This window comes from Bos javanicus, chromosome 22 (genome assembly GCF_032452875.1).
Source record: "Bos javanicus breed banteng chromosome 22, ARS-OSU_banteng_1.0, whole genome shotgun sequence".
Lineage (NCBI taxonomy): Eukaryota > Metazoa > Chordata > Mammalia > Artiodactyla > Bovidae > Bos > Bos javanicus.
In genome coordinates, this window is record NC_083889.1 from 30521514 (window position 1) to 30543063 (window position 21550).

Here is a 21550-nt window from a genome sequence, read left to right on the forward strand (position 1 = left end):
CATGATTGCTTTTGTGGCTAAGTGATTTCGAATCTCATTGTATTCCCTTCTCCCCACATGCGCGTGCACACACACACACACACACACACACACACACACACAAGGAAGGAAAGAAATGATTGCATATTTGGGTAAAAACAGAATGAGAATCCCAATCACACTTCTAGATTTAACAAAACCTGATTTTATATCATGAACTGAATTCATTGATTCAGTGGAGACATAGCTCATCTATGAATTTACCACCTAAACTTGAAAGTATGAACTTCCCTGTCTCTTTTTTAAAATCACACTCTAAATAATGCTCAGCTTATCTGACTGATAAAAAGCATAATGTAGTTTTCAAAAACATTTTATTATCTTTTAAAAATATAATACTTGCTACCTAAAAGGAATATATCACATTTCATTGAATCTAAGACCTTTATGTTATATACTGGTAATAATATAAAAGTGAAGCAAAGTCAGTTAATCCACAGTCCTTTCTTACCTCATCTCTTTAAGAGGCATCCCAATATTGGTGATGTTAAAGGAAAAGAAAACCAGTACACCTTATAAGCTCTTAAATACTTTATTCAATGTGCTTGATAAGTTATAAAGCATAATATAGCAAACATTCCTGAATATCCTCACACCCAATCATTCAAGACCCGTAACTTGCATTTCTTACCACAGCTCATGCACATAGGGGACCCTTCTCTTAAATTTTGCGCTCGTTATTGCTTTGCTTTTCAAACATGCTTATGCTCTTTTTCCTGTTTACCTGTAAATACGTCAAGAGTAGAGGCCATCTCTGCTCTCGGCCACCGTTACCTTTAGTGTCTGACATAGAACCTGGCCCAGTGGATATTAACTCTCATTGACCAGGTGTGTGACTGTCGGAGGCATACCCACAGTGACTGTAGCTTACAAGGTATCGTTTAGACACCACTGCCTGTAAGAAATCTCTGACAGCCTAACTGTCTGTCTGGCTGGACACAAGCTTGCCTCCCTTTTGAACTGTCTCAGCAACTTTTCTTCATTACCAAAGCTGTACATATATTCCTTTCTCCTTTCAGTTCTAGCTCTTTCTCCATCCCTGCCTTCCTGCCAGGTTGGCTCAGGTGGAATTCCTATTGTTGTGGTTTGGTGCCTGACGTAATAATAAAAGGTAGCATAGATGAAATAGTATCTGGCACTTTACATCTTTTCTCACCAAAATGACCTAAAAGAAGGTCAGCACTATGACTGTTCCCATTTCACAGATGAGGAAACTGAGACTTGTGAACATAAGCAATAAACATCTGTCAAATGAAGGAAGACAATGCTGTATCTACATTATTCTTCCTGAACATTCTTCATTTTTTCTCTAGAGCTCAAGCCTTTATGCCGATCCTTGGGCATATTATTCAGAAATAAATGGGAAAATTAAATGAAGTACATACAAGTTTTCTGAGTGTGGTTAGCAACTTTTTTATTGTTTGAGACATCTGTATTTTCTTTCATATTATTTACCTAATTTTCTATTGGACTTGACTTATTCCCTTATTGATTTATAGAGATTCTTATGTACCATAATATTTGGACCTTTTTTTCCTAAGTTAACTATGATATGCACGTATTTACCCAATGTTTCTGTGATACAATTTGGAATGCTGTTTTAGCCATATTCAATTTTAATATACCTTTATTTTTTAGTGGTTTAGTTACAAATTCTGAGCTTTTTGTTATTATGCTCAGAAATGCATTCCTGCCTCTGAGGTGACAAGAAAATTTCCAATTTTAAAAAATATTAAATAATAAATTCAGGTATCAATTTTTAAAAATATCTATTGTCTGTATACACCACAAAGTTGTCAGGAATCTGAAGGTGGCATCTAAAATTGTCTTTTAATATACTTTGCCTTTCACATGTACAAGGATATTTCAAAATAAAAAATACATAAAATGAAAAATAAATTCATACATGACTAGGATCATAAAAGACACTCCCTACCTTGGTGCACAATCACTTATTCATTCAGTTATTGACTCATCCTGTTTATTTAGCCCCTGTGGTATACAGAGATGATTTAGACTAGAAAATACTCCTGTTAAATGCAGTGGGGATTCCAGCAGTGTGAACTGATGCATCTTTTCAAAGGATCCCTCAGGCTGCAGTACGGAGGAGAGATTTTTAGGGGGCAAAGAGGGAAGTAAGGAGAGACAGGTAGGGCAGTGATACCCACCTGTAGCAAACCCAGAATTTGGTCAGAAGAAGCAAGATTTAAAGCTGGCTTCTGCGAATTAGGGCCAGAGCACCATTGCTGTTGCAGAGATTCTGGCCAATTCAGGCGCCCAGATGAAATACTACTTTGAACCTGGAGCAGAGTGGGACTTTGTGTGCGGGACCATTCACAGCAAAGCTGGACAGGTGGCAGCCCTGCTCGCTTGGCGCCAGCAAGTGGAGCGGGCTCATGGATGATGGATGGCTTTACATTGTTCTGAACACAGCGCAGAGTGGGGGCGGCGGGGGGATGACCCCTGGGGAGCTCAGAGAAGTCTCTGGGCTTTTCTTACACATTGTCTTCCCCTTAGTATCCAGCCAAGGTATTAACTCTGTGTTCCAGCCACGTTTCCACCTAGAATCTCACTATTGCTCCATATACTCTTGTCCATGGTCCTGGTATTTATATTTTTGCACATTTTAACCTGAAAGTCTGTGCACTTTTGGTGAAAATGAGACAATTAAAATAGCTTGCAAAGCATAGTGAGGGTTTTTTCTTTTTAAAGGTAGAAAGAATGTGACGACATGCAATTTATTACTATGCTCCTCCCTTTCTTGAAGGTCCATGGACATTTTCTGCTCAATCAGTGTTTTATTTTTTTGCACCTCATTTTATAACTGATTCTTCCCCTTGACTTCCCAGTCTCGGGAGACAACAGTATTTCTCTTAAAAACCCAGAGGGCGAATGGGTCCTATGTGTGTGTTGGTTTGCCAAGACAATTCTCATGAAAAGGACTAGGATTGCTAAGCCATTTTTTAATATAAGGAGGTCTGTGTTTGGGCATTGAAATTAATTTCCCTTATCTCACCATACAAATAGCCACCCTGGCTTTTTTGATTTATTATCTAGGATGGTTCAGCAGCACTAAAATCAGAGGACGGGAAGACATCACCTTTACGTGGCATCATTAGTCACAGTATTCAAAGCATCACCCTGAGTGGGGTGCTTTGCATGGGCTCCTGCCATGCCATGGGAATACCCCGTTTTTGTCCTGTGTGCCAGAGACTTTGGGCCCGGTCATGAATTCCAGGCTACATTTTTTTAATTCTTAATAAGTTACCCCCACCCTAAAATCCTTCTTGTCTTTCCTCCCTAACATACTGTAAAGGAGCTTTCTAGATTACACATATAATCCCTGACTAGAGACAAAGTACTGACTTGGAGGAAAAAAAAATACTATTTTTATTTACTTTTTAGATTTTTTTACATATTGGAATATAGTTGATTTGCAATGTTAGTTTCAGGTGTACAGCAAAGTGCAATTAAATTCTATGTATATCTTATTATGCATATATCTATATCTTTTTCAGATGCTTTTCCCATATAGATTATTACAGAGTACTGAGTACAGTTCCTGTGCTGTACAGTAGGTCCTTGTTGATTATCTACTTTATATATAGTAGTGTGTATAAGTTAATCCCAACATCTTAATTTATCCCTCCCTCCCATCTTTTCCCTTTGGTAGCCATATATTTGTTTTCTAAGTCTATTTTTCAAATAAGTTCATTTGTATTGTATTTTAGATTCCACATATAAGTGATATCATATGATACTTGTCTTTCTATGACTTCATTTGCTATGATAATCTCTAGGTTCATCTATGTTGCCGCAAATGACACTGTTTCATCATTTTTCATGGCTGAGCAACATTCCATTGTATAAATGTACCACATCTTCTTTATCCATTCATTTGTTGGTGGACATTTAGGTTGCTTTCAAGTCTTGGCTGTTGTACATAGTGCTTCAGTGGACATTGGAGTGAGTAAAAGAAGCTTACCTTAAAAGATTGTATGCTTTATGATTCCATTTATATGACGTTCCTGAAAAGGCAGAACTACAGTGATGGGGAAATAGACGAGCGGTGACTAAGGGTTAGGGATGGTGGGAGGGTGTGAATATGAATGGAAGTACAAGGAAGTTTGGAGGGTAATGGAGCTATTCTGTATCCTGATCCTGGTAGAGTGTATGAATGTATACCTGTGTTAGAATTCATGGTGCTGTACACCTCCCACAGTTTCACTATTTGGTAACTTAGAGTCAGTTTCACTATTTGGTAACTTAGAAACCTGAACCCCAGCTTCTGCATGCGACCTGCAAGTGGCAGCATCTGTCTCACTTCAGCTGCTTCTGGCATCCTGGCCCCTCCTGTCAGGTCCTGTTCACTCCAGGTCACTTGTGTCCTCTCTGCCCGGGAATCTCTCCCACCTCACCTGGGTGCTGGGCATCCTCTGCTGCTGCGGTGTGGGGACCCAGCACTTGCTCTGGATGAGTCTCGTCTGCACACCTGCCCCTGGCTCTTTGTAGGGGCTGCCCTACCCCCTCAGGGTGACTTCAGGAGAGTGATTTTATTGTTTACTCCCCAGCCCTCGTAGGAAGGTGACAAGTAAGGCAGTGAGGATGAGAGGGAAGTCAGTGCCCTGCACTCACCGGCGAAGATCAGCCTTTATTTTTGTTTTACTTGTGTATTTTTTCCTGGCTGCACTGGCCTCTGACCCCCTGGCTGAAATTCCTTACCTCCTTTTGCTCTTTCAGCAGGGGAATCCTCTTTTCTGGCTTTGCCCAAACTACTTGTTGAAAAGCAATAAATCATGGTTTTAAAGACCTTGATAGTCTCTTTTTTTTCCCTTTGAGTGAAATTATGTGGCAAAATCATGATTGCAGAGGGGTTTTCTCACTTTTTTCCTCAGCGATTAGATGGGTTTTATAGTGTACCACGAAAAGGCGTTAGTGGTAAAATCCTTATTATGGATATATTGTTGCATATTAGGTTGGCCAAAAAGTTCATTCAGGGTTTTCGATAACATCTTACAGAAAACCCAGAGTAAACTTTTTAGCCAACCCAGTATTTCCTGAGCCCCATCTTCCAAATTTTTCCAAATTCCCTTGGGGAAAGAACAGACTTTTGGGGGGGAAGAAAAGTAGCTTCTATTCTGGAATCCATAGCAATAGTGATAATAATAACACAACAGTATTTCTATGGTGCTTACTGTAGGTGCCAGACACGTCCTAAGAAGCAGTTTATATATTATTTCACTTACTCCTCATGGCAGCCCCAGAAGGTAGTAGTGTCATAACTTCCCTTTCATATGCGTGAAAACCACAGCACAGCCCAGGCGGTTACATCAGGTTGGGGGGAAGCTGGGATTTGAACCCAGCCTCCACCTTCCAGATGACTGTGGAACAGATGGAAGAAGGAAGATGGGAGACCTGGTCTTCCTCCCCAGAACCCCAGGCTGACCTCTCTTTCCTTCTCTCCTGGAAGGTATCTCCACCCCTTTGCATGGTCTGAAAGATGCTCCAGAATGGTTTGGGATGCTCCTTTTCATCCAAAGATGATTCCATATTTGTCTCTTGATCAGTATTAACACAGGTCATTGGAATAATTGGAAAAGTGAGCTAAAAATCAAAAAGACTCATGAAAGCAGTACCAAACTCACATCATATCTTGAATTGTGCTTTTACAGCTTTCAAAGTCCTCAGCTCTGTGTTCTTCAAAGACGCCCGTCATCATTGCCCATTCTCATCATCTGTTTTTACAGGAGCAAAAGGTGAGGCCCACAGAGAAGTGAGTGGCTTGTCCTAGTTCACCACATTGGTCCTTCTAGGACTGGAAAGCAAGCTCAGTTTTTCCTTTCTTTTCCCCTTCTCCCATCCTCTCTTCCATTTAAGTTCTTATTCTTTGAATAAGAGAAACGGTTCCATTTACTTAAGATACAGGCAATGTAGTTTCATCTTTTTTTCTACATATAATGATTTTCTTTTGCTGTATAAAGTCATTACCATGAACGTAGCAGCTTAAAACATCCATCTGTTGCTCTCAGTTTTGTAGACCACAGGTCCAGACATAGAGCTGCTGGCTTCTGTGCTCAGAGCATTAGGAGGTTCAGTGTGTCAGAGGGGTTACCCAGACTGAGTTCTTGTCTGGAGGCTCTGGAGAATAATCTACTTCTTAGCTCTGTCAGGTTTTTGGTAAAATTCAGTTCATTGGGGTTGTAGGACTGAGATCCTCATTTCCTTGCTATCAGTCAGCCAGGGGCCACTCTTGACTTCTAAAGGCTACCCACAGTTCCATGTGATCGCCTCTGACAGCATTGGTACATCACATCTTTCTTGACTCTTAAATGTTGAACTTTCTCTGTTTCTGATCCCTAAACCCTAATATAAACTGCAAAATATGAAGTCCATATGATTCTTTCAGGTCTGCTCAAATTATCTCCCTCTCCTAAGGTCAGCTGATTTTGGGCTGTAATTACAGCTGCAAAACCCTTCAGATTAATACCTTGATAGTGTTTGCTTGAATATCTGAAACAAAGGGTAGGGATGTGGAAGTTCATCTTAGAATTCTGCCTATCACCAACACATTACAGCGTTAAAAAGAGGTAAAGACAGGAAGAAGGGCTAACTCTAATCTCTATTTTTCAGTAGTAATTACATAAATTCCTTTTTGCCTTTTGCCAATCTGATGCATTTTGTATTTATTAGGCCATTTGATTAAAAGCATGTTCATAATCTGTGCAAGCTTTTTGTGTTAAAAGAATTGAAAAATAGATGAGGTAGGCATAATATTTTTGAACAACGCAATGAACTGTTACTATTTGACAAGTTTTTAGCATTGTTTTAGCATTTTTTAGCATTGTTTCAACCTGTTCTTTTTTTCTCAGCCTCTGTGGTCCACCTCCTTGACCTTTCTCCCTCCGCTCTTTGGCTGTCTTGTCTACTTGTCTACTTGCAGGTCTCACCTTAAATATCACCTCCTCATGGACAAATTTCTTGATGGCCTTACCTAGTAGGTTAAGAATGACAAGTATGTGAAATTGTTTTATTCAGGCTTCCTTTGTAATGACTCTCTAATTACTTCCGGGTTTGTGGATTGCCAATATCTTATCTGTTTCTCATAGACTGTAAACCTTGCAAGGGGAACCTTCATAGGCCTCGTGCCCAGACTGTGCTAGTTCAGAGGAAGCATCAAAAATGATGTGTAAATGAAAGGTTTTATAGAAAAGGTAACTGTAACATTGGTTTAGAAAAGTTGCTAGAGTAGTGAACCAAGTTAATCATGAGCTCACTGCTAAAGCATTTGTTGTTTGAAAAGCACCCAAATGACTGTCATAAAGATCTTGCAAGAGGGGAGATTCTGAAGAATGGTGGTGCCAAAGAGGAACAGTTTCCGTATTGTCCTTTGAAATAGGCAGCTCCACTGGACAGGAGGTGAGTGAGGTGTCTGCAGATCACAAACCACCTGATGTTTGGAGCACCAGTTCCTGCTAAGTTTTAATGCCTGAAGCCAGAGGCCTCTTTCCTCCCGGCTTACCTTTGAACAGCTCCCTTCTCTGATTGTCTCCTAAGCTTCACCTTCACCTCCAAGCAGTCCTCTACCCACTTGACCTTGGGCAAGTTAGCCTCCTTGAGCCCTATTTTTCCTTCTCTGGAAAATGAGTACAATAATTCGCACCTTGAAAGGTCATTGGAAGGACAGAAGGGCAGTAAATGCAAACTCTTGACTCACATTGAGATTAATAAATGTTATTTCCATTATTAGACTCTGCATATCTGACATGGAATTGAAGTGCTCATCTTAACAACTGATTTTTTGGAAGTTGTTATAAAAGAAAGGGTTATAGTAGATTGTAGGGTCATTAGAGAAATAGTCTTCTTATTTGATTTTTATCATCATTTACTAACTAAAGACTACCTAGATTGAAATCAATGTTTTTGTACAACAAAGGAAGCCTGAATAAAACAATTTCACATACTTGTCATTCTTAACCTACTAGGTAAGGCCATCAAGAAATTTGTCCATGAGGAGGTGATATTTAAGGTGAGACCTGCAAGTAGACAAGTAGACAAGACAGCCAAAGAGCGGAGGGAGAAAGGTCAAGGAGGTGGACCACAGAGGCTGAGAAAAAAATTTTATGTACAACTATCCTAAGCACAATTTATATACTTTTTTTCCCCCCTCTTGATGATTCAGAAGTCACTCCAGAGCCTTTGTAGTCCTGTGGGTTTTTATTATGAACTCCAGTTAGCATTTTATTATAGCCCTTTAGAAGTACTAGTCACTAGCAAGTTCTGAAAATCAACTTGTGTCTGTATGTTCACCTCTTGTCATTCCTTAATATATGATTAAAAAAAATATCATGTGTTGCGCTAAACACAGACTGGCTTCCTCTGCCCAAGGCCTTCCCAGTTGCTCCTCTTTTTGGTGGAGAGGACTCTCCCACTCCAGCTTATTACTGGGCAGTGATAGAGCTAGAGCAGTAGTATCCTTGGAGCCTAGGAAGTGCGGTTAGTGGGCCTTCAAAGAACTCATTTGCCATAAAGTACCAGAATCAGTCAAGCTCTTCTCACATTTCCGAGGAGACTATTTTAGGGAGCAACAAGAGCAGAATAGATCAATTTACATTTCTGCTTCTTCTACCACTGTAAAAGCACTTATTTGATGAATTCTCAGGGCCGGTTAGACAGTCTCAGCAAATACAGTGATGGGAGCATAGAGCCAGCGTCTGTTTTGTTTATTATGGGGATCGTTTCTACACTCAAAGCTGCATTCCTATCTTTTCATTTATTTTGCCTGCCTTTTAATTCCCTGAGTGTGATTTAGAGGAGTCCATGCGTCGTGTTGTCGCAGTGGCGTTGGAAGTGTGTATTTCTGATTTAATTCCTGCAGTGTGAACTCAGAACAGAGGGCCGGGAGACTCCTGTGCTCCAAATTAGCTGGGAGAACTTGGACAATCAGCTCAACATCTCTATGTAGGCCCCAATTTCCTCTCCTGTAAAATGGGACTGTTCACTTCTTATCAGGGGGTATAATATACTAAAAGGAAATGCCCTGCAGATGTGAAAAAAAAATTTAAACACCATGTACCTTTCATTTTTATTTTTAATCTGAAATTAACATGCAAAATCAGGATGCTGCCATTTTCAAAGTTGTTAGCCTGCATTCATCATATTTCTAGGTGAAGTATCTGAAAGTGATTATAGGTAATAAATATCTTTTTTTAAAAAACTTATTGCAGAGGCAGTTTTTCCACTGTTAATGAGGGTAATTTGACTTGGTTGAAGGATTGCAGTTCTTAAGAATTAATGCAGTAATCCAATTCAAAGATTTAAAGAGATCTAAGATTTTTCACAGGTCGCGTGCTAGTGAATGTGCTGCTCTCACATAGCAGCTAATGGACTTGAACGCCAGTCTGTCATTTACTGTTCCCTCCCCAAGAGCAGCTATGTCCTTGGTGGTGAGTCTACTCTCCAGCATTGCAGGTTATTTAGAAGTGTGGTGCATTTGTAACACTTGTGAGAGATAGTATCCTATTCCTCTCAGTCCCTAATTACTATAAAAACTGGGGTTATCTTTCTTAATTACACGTTTGAATCCTAATCTGCTAAGGTCTGAAGAATATCAGACTCAGAGGAGCTGCCTTCTCGCCTCTTTTTTTCAGAGAAAGGCCTTGTATTTTGTTTTGTGTTTTTCAGTGTATTCTTAAAAGCTAATTCCTGTATCATTGTATTTGTACCTATAGGTTAATTCATGTGAAGACAAAGGTTACCATGCATGGTATTCATAACTTTCCATTTTTGATAATGAGGTACTAAGAACAGCTAACAATATTTTGTAAAGCCTTATTTGTAAAGCATGGTAGAAATGCTCTTCTTTCCCAATTCCATTATGTTTCCTAAATTTGAAAAAATCCCATTTTGAAGCAATTAGAAGTCTGTTCTTCTCTTTCCACGTGTGTATGTACTCAGGAACCTTTGTTCCTTAATTAGGAAAAGAACTAGAGCTCATTAATTGTGGTTCCAAGTGATGTCTGCTCGATTGTTGGGGCACTGATACACTACAAAGAAAGATCTAGTCTAGATCTGAGAGGGTACCAGCATTTCTTAGAACCAGTAAAAGATAAATGGGCAGCAGAGGGTCCTTGTATGGTCGACCTCACATCCTGGCCTGTCCTTGAGGGCCTGGCTAGCTGCTCATCAGTTTTAAAGCCACAGAAATGTATGTACTCACAGAAGGGGGGAAAGGGAGAAGGTGCAACTTAGGTAGAAATATAGAACTTTGCCTCCGTTTAAAACCTATGATCTTTAAAAAAAAAAAAAAAGGAAAAAAGAAGTCAAGAATCTCTTTCCGATTTTTTGATACTTAGAGGACCTCCTCTAGATGCCTGTAGATGTTATTGAAAGTGAATGAATTGCTGGCAAACATGATAGAAGACAGATATCCTAATGTTTTCCAGGCTGATTTTCATTGCTGGCATGAGCACAGGAGGCATTGCAAGAGTTTTGAAAGCTAAAACTCCCAAACTGAATTGGCAAATCCTTAGGCCCGCATCTTTGTCATCAAAAGAGAGCCCTAATTTCCACGACAAGAACAGACACTTCCCCAGCCTCCAAAACAGCTAATGCATCTACATGTTCCCAGAAATATGAGTAGTACAAACGGTAGATGCTTCTCACTCGTCAAGATCTGGGTTCCAGAAACAGGGAGGTGAGCAACTTGAGTGGAAACTCTCTGACCACGTAGATGATGTTGTCCTGTGGGTTGGCTGGCCTGGCGAGGGAAGGCTGAAATGAAGGATGAGAAGAAGAAAGCCAAATGTCAGTTTGGAAACCATACAGTGGAAATATGCACCTAATTTGAGGGACAGTTGCTTCTCTTCCAGAAGATTCTGTCCAATCAGATGGCTACCATCCCTGCCAGAGGATAAACTGCCTTTACCCTTTCATGTTGATGGAGACATTATTAGCAAAAGGGAACACTTCATAAAGGTGGCAGAGATCTGGCAAGTAAAGGCGTGATACCATTTCCCCTGTGCTGATAATGGTGTGGATCAGAAACAGTGAATGTGGAAACAGATATTTCCCTGAAATGTTCTACCATTTAAAGAGACATGTCCAGCTAGCAGACATGTCTCTCTATATTTTTACATAATATAATACATATTTTATATAATATAATTTATATATGTATATTTCTCCATCAGTAATCTTTTTTACTTTGTATTTCTCAGAGAAAGAAAAATCGATTTTAAAATGTAAAAACCTGTTCTTCAATTGACGATGCAAAAATCTCATTGCAGTATTTATTCCAAACCTGCTCTCATAATGTTCAGTCAAGGAGAAAACAGCAAAAAACAGTTGTTGATGGACTTAGCACAGAACTGGATTAAATAAGCATTAGTCTACTGAAGCTGATTACAGGAATATGAAAATGCAGTATCTTAATGGTACATATTTTTATGTGGCAGCTCAGTTGCCTTTCATTTTGCAGCTAATATGTCTATTCTTATGAGTCATTTACTTCTTTAATTACCTTTTGCAGGCAAGGCACCATGGTATATTAATGTGAATGATTTTTACTGCCAGTTTATCATACAATGCCCCAGAAGTTGAAAGGCGTAATTGACTTGGAAGAACAGCTCATGAAGGAAACAATATTTAGTTGACAGTTTTCCTTGTACTCTCTGTTGACGTTTATGAGTTTACACTATGCTAAAGGAGTAATAAACACAATTTTCTTTCAATAACAGGAAAGGGTAGCTTCTCAAATACATTTGTGGAAAAATACATTTGTTCATTTCTTGAATAATATGGAAATAACACATTTCCAGTGATAAGACCTCTCAGATTGCCAATTGAATTAAACCTTTGAAGGTGCATTTATAACCTGTCTCAGAGCATTAGGAGATATTAGGGTTCATGTGATTGAATTGATTTAATGAATATTTAAATTATAGACAGATATGGATAAATCATATTTAAATCTGGGTGTTAGAGGAAGACTATTTGACATCATCCTCCCAATTTCTAGAGGGAAGTAAAGTGGGAAGGGAGCTGGGGAACTGTCTGGAGGAAGATTTTCTTTCGCCTAAAGCGAAGGGAAGTCTGACATTACATTTTAGGGGAAAGAAAAGGGGGCCCATCAGTACAACTCCTTATAAGGTCTGGGCTTTGAATGGTTAAACTCAAGACCTGGGTGAATTGCTGCTGTTCTGGGTCTGGAATGGTGCCTTGAGTTGATGGGGGCAGTGAGCAAGTGCTCTTGTTTTTGACCATCATTTCCAATGTTCCCTGGGCCCTCCACTGGCTCGCTGGCTTTGGGTAGGCCCTGGTTTGGCACATCGGTTTCGAGGGAGTTAAACTTTTCACAGTTTTCTGGATTGTTTGCAGTTCAGTCCTGTGCAGCATAATGAAAGTTTTCTAGCCATCTGTTGTTAAGCTGGCGGAGAGCAAGGCCAGTATATCCAAACAAAGTTCTGGCCTGCTGTAAACGGAACCTGTCGGTTTAGCATAGCTTTCCTGACCCCTCCAGCGAACGGGGCAGCCCTTGGTACCAGGCACTCACTGCATGGAGCTTTCAAAAGGGAACTATTTTCGGGGTGGGGGGTGAGGGCCTGTTTACTTTTTCCCTCCATGTTCCTCTCACTGGCTTGGACTAGTTTATACTTAATCTTTAAATGGATAAATGGTTCCTTGTGCCCCCTCCTTTTTTGGAGAAGGAAGAATTTGGTCTTAATAGGAGAGTGTACCTTTTAGAACAAGGTGTGAGTGTCTACAGTGTGTGCGTCAGGCACCAGCAATTTAAAAGTGTTCTACCCAGTAGTTCTGTTTCACCATTTTGTCTTGCAGGATTTGGGGACAAATAGTCCAGGTGATACAAGCTCCTATATTTATTACTTAGCTTATATAACTAAAAGTGTTTCATAACTTTAAAAGGACTCCCACCCTCCCCTTTCTTGCGCATTTTATATTTATTATTAGAAGTTTAGTACACAGCATAACTTAGAGAATAGCCATTTGAATGTGCTCCTAGCTCTGTGGGATGTTCCCTATCCTCGGTTCTTATTTACAAGGTATATTATGTATGTATGGCTTTTAATTGCCCAGCTTAGCCTTAGAATCGTACCACTGTTTTGTGTTATTCTGTAACACGTTTAATTCTTACTTCCTGTTTCACAGTTTGCTTGGCTCTATATGAAACATTCCTGCACATTCAGATCCTTGATGTACATATATGTCTGTCTCAACACCTGTCTAAACCTACCCCGAACTTCTGTGGGTTTCCTTTTGTTAATGACACCTCATAGGTGCTGTTGTATTTTTATCTTGGTCTTGCTGCAGTGTATTTCCTGTCCAGCATTGGTTACATTTGTGCTCTGTTAAGAGAGGGCTCTGGGGAGCCATTGTCAAACCTCTGTATCCATCTCAGATGATTAAAATATCCAGGGAGAATGGCCACTGTCACTGAATAACTGTGTCAGCCACTCCCCTGGCTGCCTTAGCCCTCCGGATGAGAAGCAGACCACAGCCCCACATAGTAGTTACAAAGAAAAAAGGTACCGAAAGGATGCACATTTGTCTAAAGGACCAACAGGAGGGGGTTTGGAGTCAACTTTAACTGCGGTCCAGGAATGTACATGGGTCAGGGATACCATAAATGGCGGTGGGGGGCAGAGGGACAGCCGAAGAACCAAAGGGATAAAATAGGAGATACAAGGCTTCTCCTTTAAGGGACCAAGAGTTTTGCAAGAGCGAAAAATATTCAATTTAAAATTTAAATGAATGCACTTACTTGGAAATACCATACAGTCATAATCTGTTTGTAAGGTGACTGACATATAAAGTGCTTTTTTGTTTTAAGGTAAAAAAAAAAAAATGTATTCGGGGTAGAGTTTCGGGTGTAAATGTCAGGTGCAACGTAACGTGTGTTCAAGAGTCAAGCAAATAACCTTGGCATTTAGGACACTGCCTTTTAGAACATGAAATTGTTTTTTGTTGTGTGTTCTTTTCTTTTTTTTCAAAGGAGGACTACATTAAGGGGTCACCTATTAGCTGTGTTTTTGCTGTCTTAAACTCAGCCCTTCTGTCTATTAAAATCAAACCACTGTGTAAACATTCCAGTGTTGTTCTTGGTCTCTACAATGGCCACGGGGATCAGGTTTCACCTGCCTGCACATCTTCAAGCAATTAGAGCAATTAGCGTGAAGCCATTTCACATTCAAGGATTCAAGGTCTATGGTGACATTCAAGTCCAGGAGAAGTCTGAAAGGGAGAGAGAGGAAGCGGCCCAGAGCATGGCTACTCTTCCATGGCCCTAAGCAGACAATTTCTCTTTTAAAAATGGTAACTCTTTAATGATATTGTTAGGAGGTTTTTAAAGGACAGATCAAAAGTTGTTTATATCAAAAAACCCCAACAGTCATTTAATTATACTAATGAAGGTCTTTATACATGGCAGATTTTTTAAAAAGACTTTTAATGGTCGTGAGAAATGAAGTGTTCCTGTTCCTTGCATCACCATGGGGGTGACAGCATTCTTTGCAGAGCAAAGATGCATTTTATAATATATAAAGGAATTTGCATTGCACTTTACATGGTAAACCTCACAGTTTGGGGTAAAGGGAACCATTATAGCTACGTCAAATATTTAGTTGGCAGACTTTTGGTGAGTAAGTATTAAAAGCAATTTTATTTTTTTTTTTACACACTTGGAGAAGAATAGTGGCAACTTTCATATATGGAACTTGTACAGTTTAAAGACAAATGACCAACTGAGCACATCAGACAGCTGTGTAAGCGTGACCGAAGGTGCCTTTTAACAAAATCAGCTCAGAATCTGGGAGGGTTTTTGTTGTGTTTGTTTGTTTTGTTTGTTTTTCGAATGTGTAGCTTAGTTACCCAGGAATCTTGTTTGCATGAGGCAAACCCTAAACTGATTACAGCTTTTTAAATTGGTTAGTAGATTTTTAAATCCACATTGCACTGTTGGGTTATTATGCAGAGATGAGAGGAGGGGCTAATTTTCAAAATCCATGGGTGCTGCAGAAAAGATCTGGCTCTGTACTCCCTGGAGGTGTTTGCAATCAGGAGTAAGCGCAGGCTAAATTATAATTTGGAATTCTGTTGCCCTTTAACCTGATGCTGCCTGTTCACATTCAGTGTTTGTTAACAAACAGCTCTAAGCACAAAATTGTTGGGAGAATTACTTTTTCATTATACACACTGACTTTAATTAGAATAAGCGGCTTATTTTTAAAAGAAATAATTGTGTGCCTCTAAGAAAGTTCTTGCCATAATTCCTTTATGAAATTGCCTTAGTTGACTTCAAAGCGAGTAGGTGTTGAACAGTTCTCTATCCATCACCCTGAACACATCTATCTGTGTGACGGAGTCTGGAGCATTCCTATTCATTCGGTAATGAGCCATTTTTAGGTAATCGGACTGCTTAGAGGTCTCTCACAGGGCTCAAAGCACTAGAGCTCTTCTGTTGAGGGCTGGCTTTCCTGGCGCCCAGGCTATGTGCCTTTTGAAACTGCATTACAGATCAGATGCAGATGATGCTAATACCATGCAGCATGCTGGACACTGAGCACGGTGAAGGTCTGTTTCCCTTGCCCCTTGGAAATGGATTGCTAGGAAGTCATTTGCAGCGTTTGTAACTAGACTGGCTGAGTTAAACAGGAACATTTGAATTGGACACTCCACCCCTTCTAAAAGTGGAGAGGCAGGCATCTAAGAGCTGCAGGGCTCAGAAGGGAGGTAAGGCAGTAAACCAGATCCCCCCCCCCCATCTTTTTTTTCCTCCTAGCCTTATCCTCTGTTTCTCTGATCTGCCTTTTGAACTGTTTTTGTGGCTGATCAGTTCCACCTAATATGCCTCTTGATTTCTGCTATTGTAATACTCAGGCGACATGCTGTTCTCTTGGTTTTTATAAGCTTTAGATGCTTCTGCCTGTCATATTCTGGCGGTTTATCTTCAGCGTCTGGATTTGCTTTCAGACTTGAATGTCTATCAAGCTGCCGTTGCTTTGAATGTGAGATCAAAAGAAGATGAATTCCAGTAAAAAATTTCCTTCTATGAAGAAAAGATTGGGGCCTATGTAAACATCCCACTGACAGTTCCCAGTGAGTTATTTTCGCCGAGTATTAGCACCTGGATGACAGACAGTCCAGCATTCCACGCTCAGTAACGAATCAGTTGCTTCCATGGCAGAGGAACATTGCCACACCAGCAGTGCATTTTTAGAAGGGATCCTTTTTCTTCCTCTTCCCCCTCCCCCTTGTCTTTCCCTTCTTTTTTTTTTTTCTTTCTTTGAATATGGCTGTTCAACTCTTCATCCTATTTTTCAAGCTGACTTCTCTGCCTTCAGCGGTTTACTTTTCTTCACAATATCTGTCAAGTTACTCGGGTGACGGAAGACAGGACTTTGATAATTAGTTTGGGGAGGGTTCCAGAGTGTTCATGTAGACAAACCAGGCATCTGGAGATAAACAGGTAGTTGGGTTGATTGCAGAGAAAAGGAAAAGCAGCAAAAGCAAGCTCAAGGGCATGTCCCTGGAATGCAGGCGATGTGTTCTTTAAAAATACATGTGACAAAATCCTCTAAAGTCTGCAGAATCTGAATTTTCTTTCTTCCTTTTTTCTTTCCCCCCTTTGAAGCATCCTGCCTATGTTAATGTCATCACAAAAATATCTCATGAGCAGGTTTTCCAGAACCCGTGCCGCTGTGTGTTCGTCTGGGTGAATGAGCTGTGTTTGGCTAGGGCTTGGACTAGCCAGGGCGCAATTCTGATGCTCTGTCCATGCTTGCAGACCTGGAGTGATTTAGATACAGTGTAGCCTGAATAGATTTCTTTAAGTGCTAAATGCAACTTTGAAAATTACCTGCAAGCTCCAACTGATCTTTCAACTTTGAAAGTGAAGAATTACTTGAGGAATTCTTGCGGTTTCTTTGTCATTTAGTGAGAGCCCGGGCAGCTACTGTGGAGGCAAGCGTCCCTGAGGTTGCCTACAAAGGGCAATGTTCCAGTGTGTTTTCTCCTCGAGTGTACTTCAGCCGCACAGGACTTCCTGTTTATTCAAACATCTTTTTTACCACTCGGCAACCCCCGCTTCACAGAAACAGCCAGAACCATCGACAGCAAGAAGACGGAAATCCAGAGGCAGACAGTGCGAGCTCTCTCGGTCAAAGTCTTCATTTTCTCTGTAAGTGTCCAGAGGAAAAGGAAAGGAAAGGAAAAAAAGAAAAAAAAAGGAACATTTTGCTGGGTGAAACTTTTAAAAGTAGGGATCCACTCCTGCACGGACATTCTCTGAAGGGCAAAATTAGATGATCCAACTTGTTTACTGTTCTTCCCCCCCACCACCCTCCCACCCCCATCAAAGCCGTTTTTCTTTTTAGAGCCTTGAGAGGACCGCTTCTTTCTAACTCCTTAGTGATTCAGTCTTGCTTTCAAATGTGTCTTCGGGTAGTCTCAGCTAAGTCAGCAGCCGCGGGTTGTCAGGACCGGTTTAGGGGCTTGAACGGAGATGAGAACCTTTCTCTGCTTATTTGTGATGGTGTTTTGTGTCGCCTTCTTTTCCTTCCTGTTATCACCAGGAGTCGGGGGGTGTGGGGACGGTGCCTTGGTAATTCTGCGTCTGCCGGCTTGTCCTCGATGCATGCGTTGTGACCCCGTCGTCGTTTGTGCATCGGTCTTGATAATATTTGTACCAATTTCATGCCAATAAAAGTCAGACTGCTGAAACAAGCACGGTCATTATCTCATTCATATTACTATTGTTTAAACGGAGTGAACTGCGAAAAGGAAAGAGAAAGCCCGCCTCACTTTCTGAGATGGTTGTTAACTTTGATGTGGGAAGGGTCTTTTCAGAATGCTCATCGTGGATAATTAGGATGGCAGGGAGAGCCCTTGGACCAGGGCTGCTGCTTCTCTCTGTGCCCAAGAGCCATGTGGTTGCTCCTGGGTCCTTTCTCTTGAAATGACTTTTTCAACACATGGCTTGTCAGTTTTTTAAATAAGGTTCCACCTTTTCCTGTCTGCTGTGGACATCCCTCGGGCTCCCCTCCCCTCTCCCCACACCCCTCCCCCAACCCTGACCCCCAATTTTGGTATAATTGGTAAGCCAGGTGCTAATTTTTTTTTTTTTTCTATGTACTGGTCAGGGAATAGACAGGAAGTAGAAAATTAGCTCTTTTGATCTGAAGGGAATTGTTACTACTCTAAACCTTGTTTGTTAGTCCCCAGACTAAATATACTTAAATTTTAACCTCTAAATCAGCCATCTATTAGAACAGAAAAAGAAGTAGGCTCGGCCATTGTCCCCCCACCTCTCAAGGAAGAAACATTTCTATATATAAAATAAGTAAGTGTGTGTGTGTGTATATGTGTATGGCTCTTGCTAGGCTGACTTTTTCATGTTCAGAAGTTGTTCTACTTTGTGAGGAAAAAAAAAATTATGTTGAGACTGCCTTAAGGACAATTTGTATAACAGTAGGAGTAATTGCAGGGAAAATGGAAAGAGTGACTGGAGATATTTACTCAGATGTTAGTGTAGGTGTGGGGGCCGAAAACCCAGTGTGGGAACAGTGGGCTGCTTTTCTTGGTATCGCAGTCTATTTGATGACCATCAAATTTCCCAGCTCGCTGGTTTTGTTTTTTCTGGATGGCATGTTTGATTATTTATCAGAAGGGGAAGGGAGTAGCTGAAGCAAATAAACATGTGACCAAGTTCTGTTTTGTTTTCCACTCAGAAAGCCATGCCCTTTAACAGACATACAGAAAAGAATAAATGCATTGTTTTATGATAAAAGGAAATTATATGTGTCATTTTCTTTTTTCTAAAGGCAACCAAGTTAACCCTTAAGACTCAGGAGCCTATATGCCTTCTGAGAGTCTGCCCAGCTGTTACTGAGAATTAATCTATTGCGGTGGATGATTTTATGGCACAGGATTTCCCAGGATTAGTTGTTCTGTAGTTTGGCTTTTCTAGGTGCTTTTCTTAGTTCTGCCTGCCTCAGTAGCTCTGTTTTTATGATGTGTGTGAGAGAGAGAGAGAGTGTTTGTGTGTGTGTGTTTTAAATAATGATGCCATTGGGTAAATCAGCAGTTCTTACAGTTTTGTTGAAGGCTATATTATGACTTTCCATTGAAACATAAACAGCTCAGTTAAAGGAAAATATACCAGAGTTTCTGTAATCAGTGAGCAGCAACATTTTATTAGCGGCCAACTTTTGCTTCTCTCTTAAAACGTGTCAGGCAGGTGGTATCCTTCAGAGAGTCTACTTGTAGGTTTCCAAGATACCCTCAAAACATCTTTCCATCTTTACTGTTATGACCTGCAGGGCTGTTGGCCGTCTCAGATCAAGTCCTCTAGAGACCTTGGGAAGGTCTCGAGTCTACATGAAATGTAGATTTTTTTAAACAAGCAAACCAAAAAAAAATGTTTTCTCTTTGTTTTCATCTTCTGGCAGGGCTTGCATCAGTGCCTGGCGACATTCTTTATACATAGGCACGCACTGACCTACATGTACATGCACAGACGGGCACGTTTTGTAATAACTGCAGCATGATTTTGTGCAGGGGCTGCCCCCTGTGTCCACACCCTGAACAAACGATCCTAGCATAGTGCCTGGCCCGGTCATATCAAGCCCTTATAAACCACAGCTGAAAATCTGTTTTGTTGCCTATACTGTCTTGGAATGTGAATTGGAAATATGAACACAGAGGGATTCCCTCTCCATTGACTATATAAGGGAACAATGCAGTCAACCCTCAAACACAGTGTAGCTTCCATCAGGATCGCCCTGCTTTCGTGTGCCTGGGAGGTGGCTTCGTGCTGGAGAGGACAACCATAGAAGCACTAACCTTTCCACTGCCTGTCTTCGTCACCTTGGGTGACTCTCCGAAAGGCACTTGAGTTGGATCATCATACTTTGTACTTATACAGAGCCTTTTGTCTGTACAAATCAAAGTGCCTGACTAATGCTAACTCATTAATACTCGGAACACCCTTGGGACATAGGTAGGCTGTGAAGATGATCCCTCTTTTGAGGTGGGAAAACGTCCTCTTGTTAAAATAGTTTATAATTTCCGGGTGTGTCTGTATTTCATGGTCAGGCAAGACCTGAAAAGGGTATGATCTAGATGCCATGAGGAACATTTTTCCTGTGACATACTCAGCCCTGACCACAGGCAGTCTCATGAGAAAGTATTTTGCTGTGAAGAAACTGGACTGGAAAATAAATCTAGTGCGTGGTGTTGATGGAGATGGAAGGGAGGAACTGCTGGAGAGTAATCATGCTGACTTTTAATCTCTTCAGCATCAAAGTTAGGAGTTTTTGGGTTTTTTTTTTTTTTTGGATACAGATAGGGCTAAAAATTTGATTTTTGTTTTGTTTCGCTTTAACTCAACGTGATGTTGGCAATTTAACTTCCACAAAAATCAAGTTAGTTGTTCTTTGCAAAAAAACAGACACTGCTCATTGGCTGTGCAAAGTGAGAAGTTACTCTGTGGTTGTGGGCTTGGGGGCAAAAGATTTGAAACGTTCTGTTAACCCTCAGTGTTGCTGTGTGATTCTTGAATTCTCATGTGTCTTGGATTCCTTCCTATGGTTACTACTTAACAGAATAAAAATTAGTCACATGCCATCTGCAGTTTTAAGTCTACGTTCAGACCTTTTCTGGAAGGTTTCTAGAATAGGGTGGGGGTAGAATTTAGGTTGTTTGGTTCCCAGAACTGTTTGTTTGTTGGAAGCTGAACATAGAAATTAAGTTTGAAAAATCTCCATTCAAAGAATGTTTTTAATTTGAAAAAATGATTTTCAAAAGTGTGTAAATGATGATTCCAGTGTTGCTTCAGAAAAGTAATTTACATAAGCATGCCCCCAAATGTTGGCAGGGTATCATGTGTAGATGAGGCTATTACAGTTGACTTTTTCTTTTCTGAATTAACTTAGGCATTTTTCGTATCTTCTAAGAGGAGTAATCGTTTTTAAGTGCTTTTCTAAACTTGAAGTCTAGCTGAGTTTCAGTGTTGCGCTTGTTTCAGGTGTGCCTGGCAGTGACTCAGGGCTGCACAGAACCTCTCTACACACACATATATATGTATGTGTGCATGCTTTTTGGACTTCCCAGGTGGTGCAAATGGTAAAGAACCAACCTGCTAATGCAGGAGGCATAAGAGATGGGAGCTTGATCCCTGGGTCAGAAAGATTCCTTGGAGGAGGGCACGGCAATCTACTCCAGTCTTCTTGCCTGGAGAATCCCATGGACAAAGCAGCCTGGTAGGCTACAGTCCATGGGGTCGCAAAGAGTCGGACATGACTGAAGCCACTTAGCATGCCTGCACATGTGCATCCTTTTTCCAGTTCCTTTCTACTATAGGTTATGACAAGATATTTATATAGTTCCCTGTGCTATACGGTAGATCCTTGTTTGTCTTCTTATGTATATATAAAACTGTGTATATGTTAATCCCAAACTCCTAATTTATCCATCCCTCTCACTTTGCTAATCATAAGTT

At 40.6% G+C, this 21550-nt stretch overlaps 1 protein-coding gene across 27 annotated transcripts in view; it reads left to right on the plus strand.

The window, feature by feature from the left end:
- The window catches only part of FOXP1 (forkhead box P1), a 627865-nt gene that overhangs the window by 438371 nt on the left and 167944 nt on the right, over positions 1 to 21550 (plus strand). For 20 of the 27 annotated variants that reach the window (XM_061397383.1, XM_061397378.1, XM_061397377.1 and 17 more), the window contains one exon: positions 5712 to 5795. The exons of 4 other annotated variants lie outside the window; for them this stretch is intronic. In XM_061397383.1, the coding sequence (XP_061253367.1) occupies positions 5712 to 5795 (84 nt within the window). Of the gene's footprint in view, positions 1 to 5711; positions 5796 to 17032; positions 17231 to 21550 lie in introns of those variants that run through there. 3 more of the 27 variants (XM_061397388.1, XM_061397386.1, XM_061397387.1) reach the window with 3 other exon arrangements.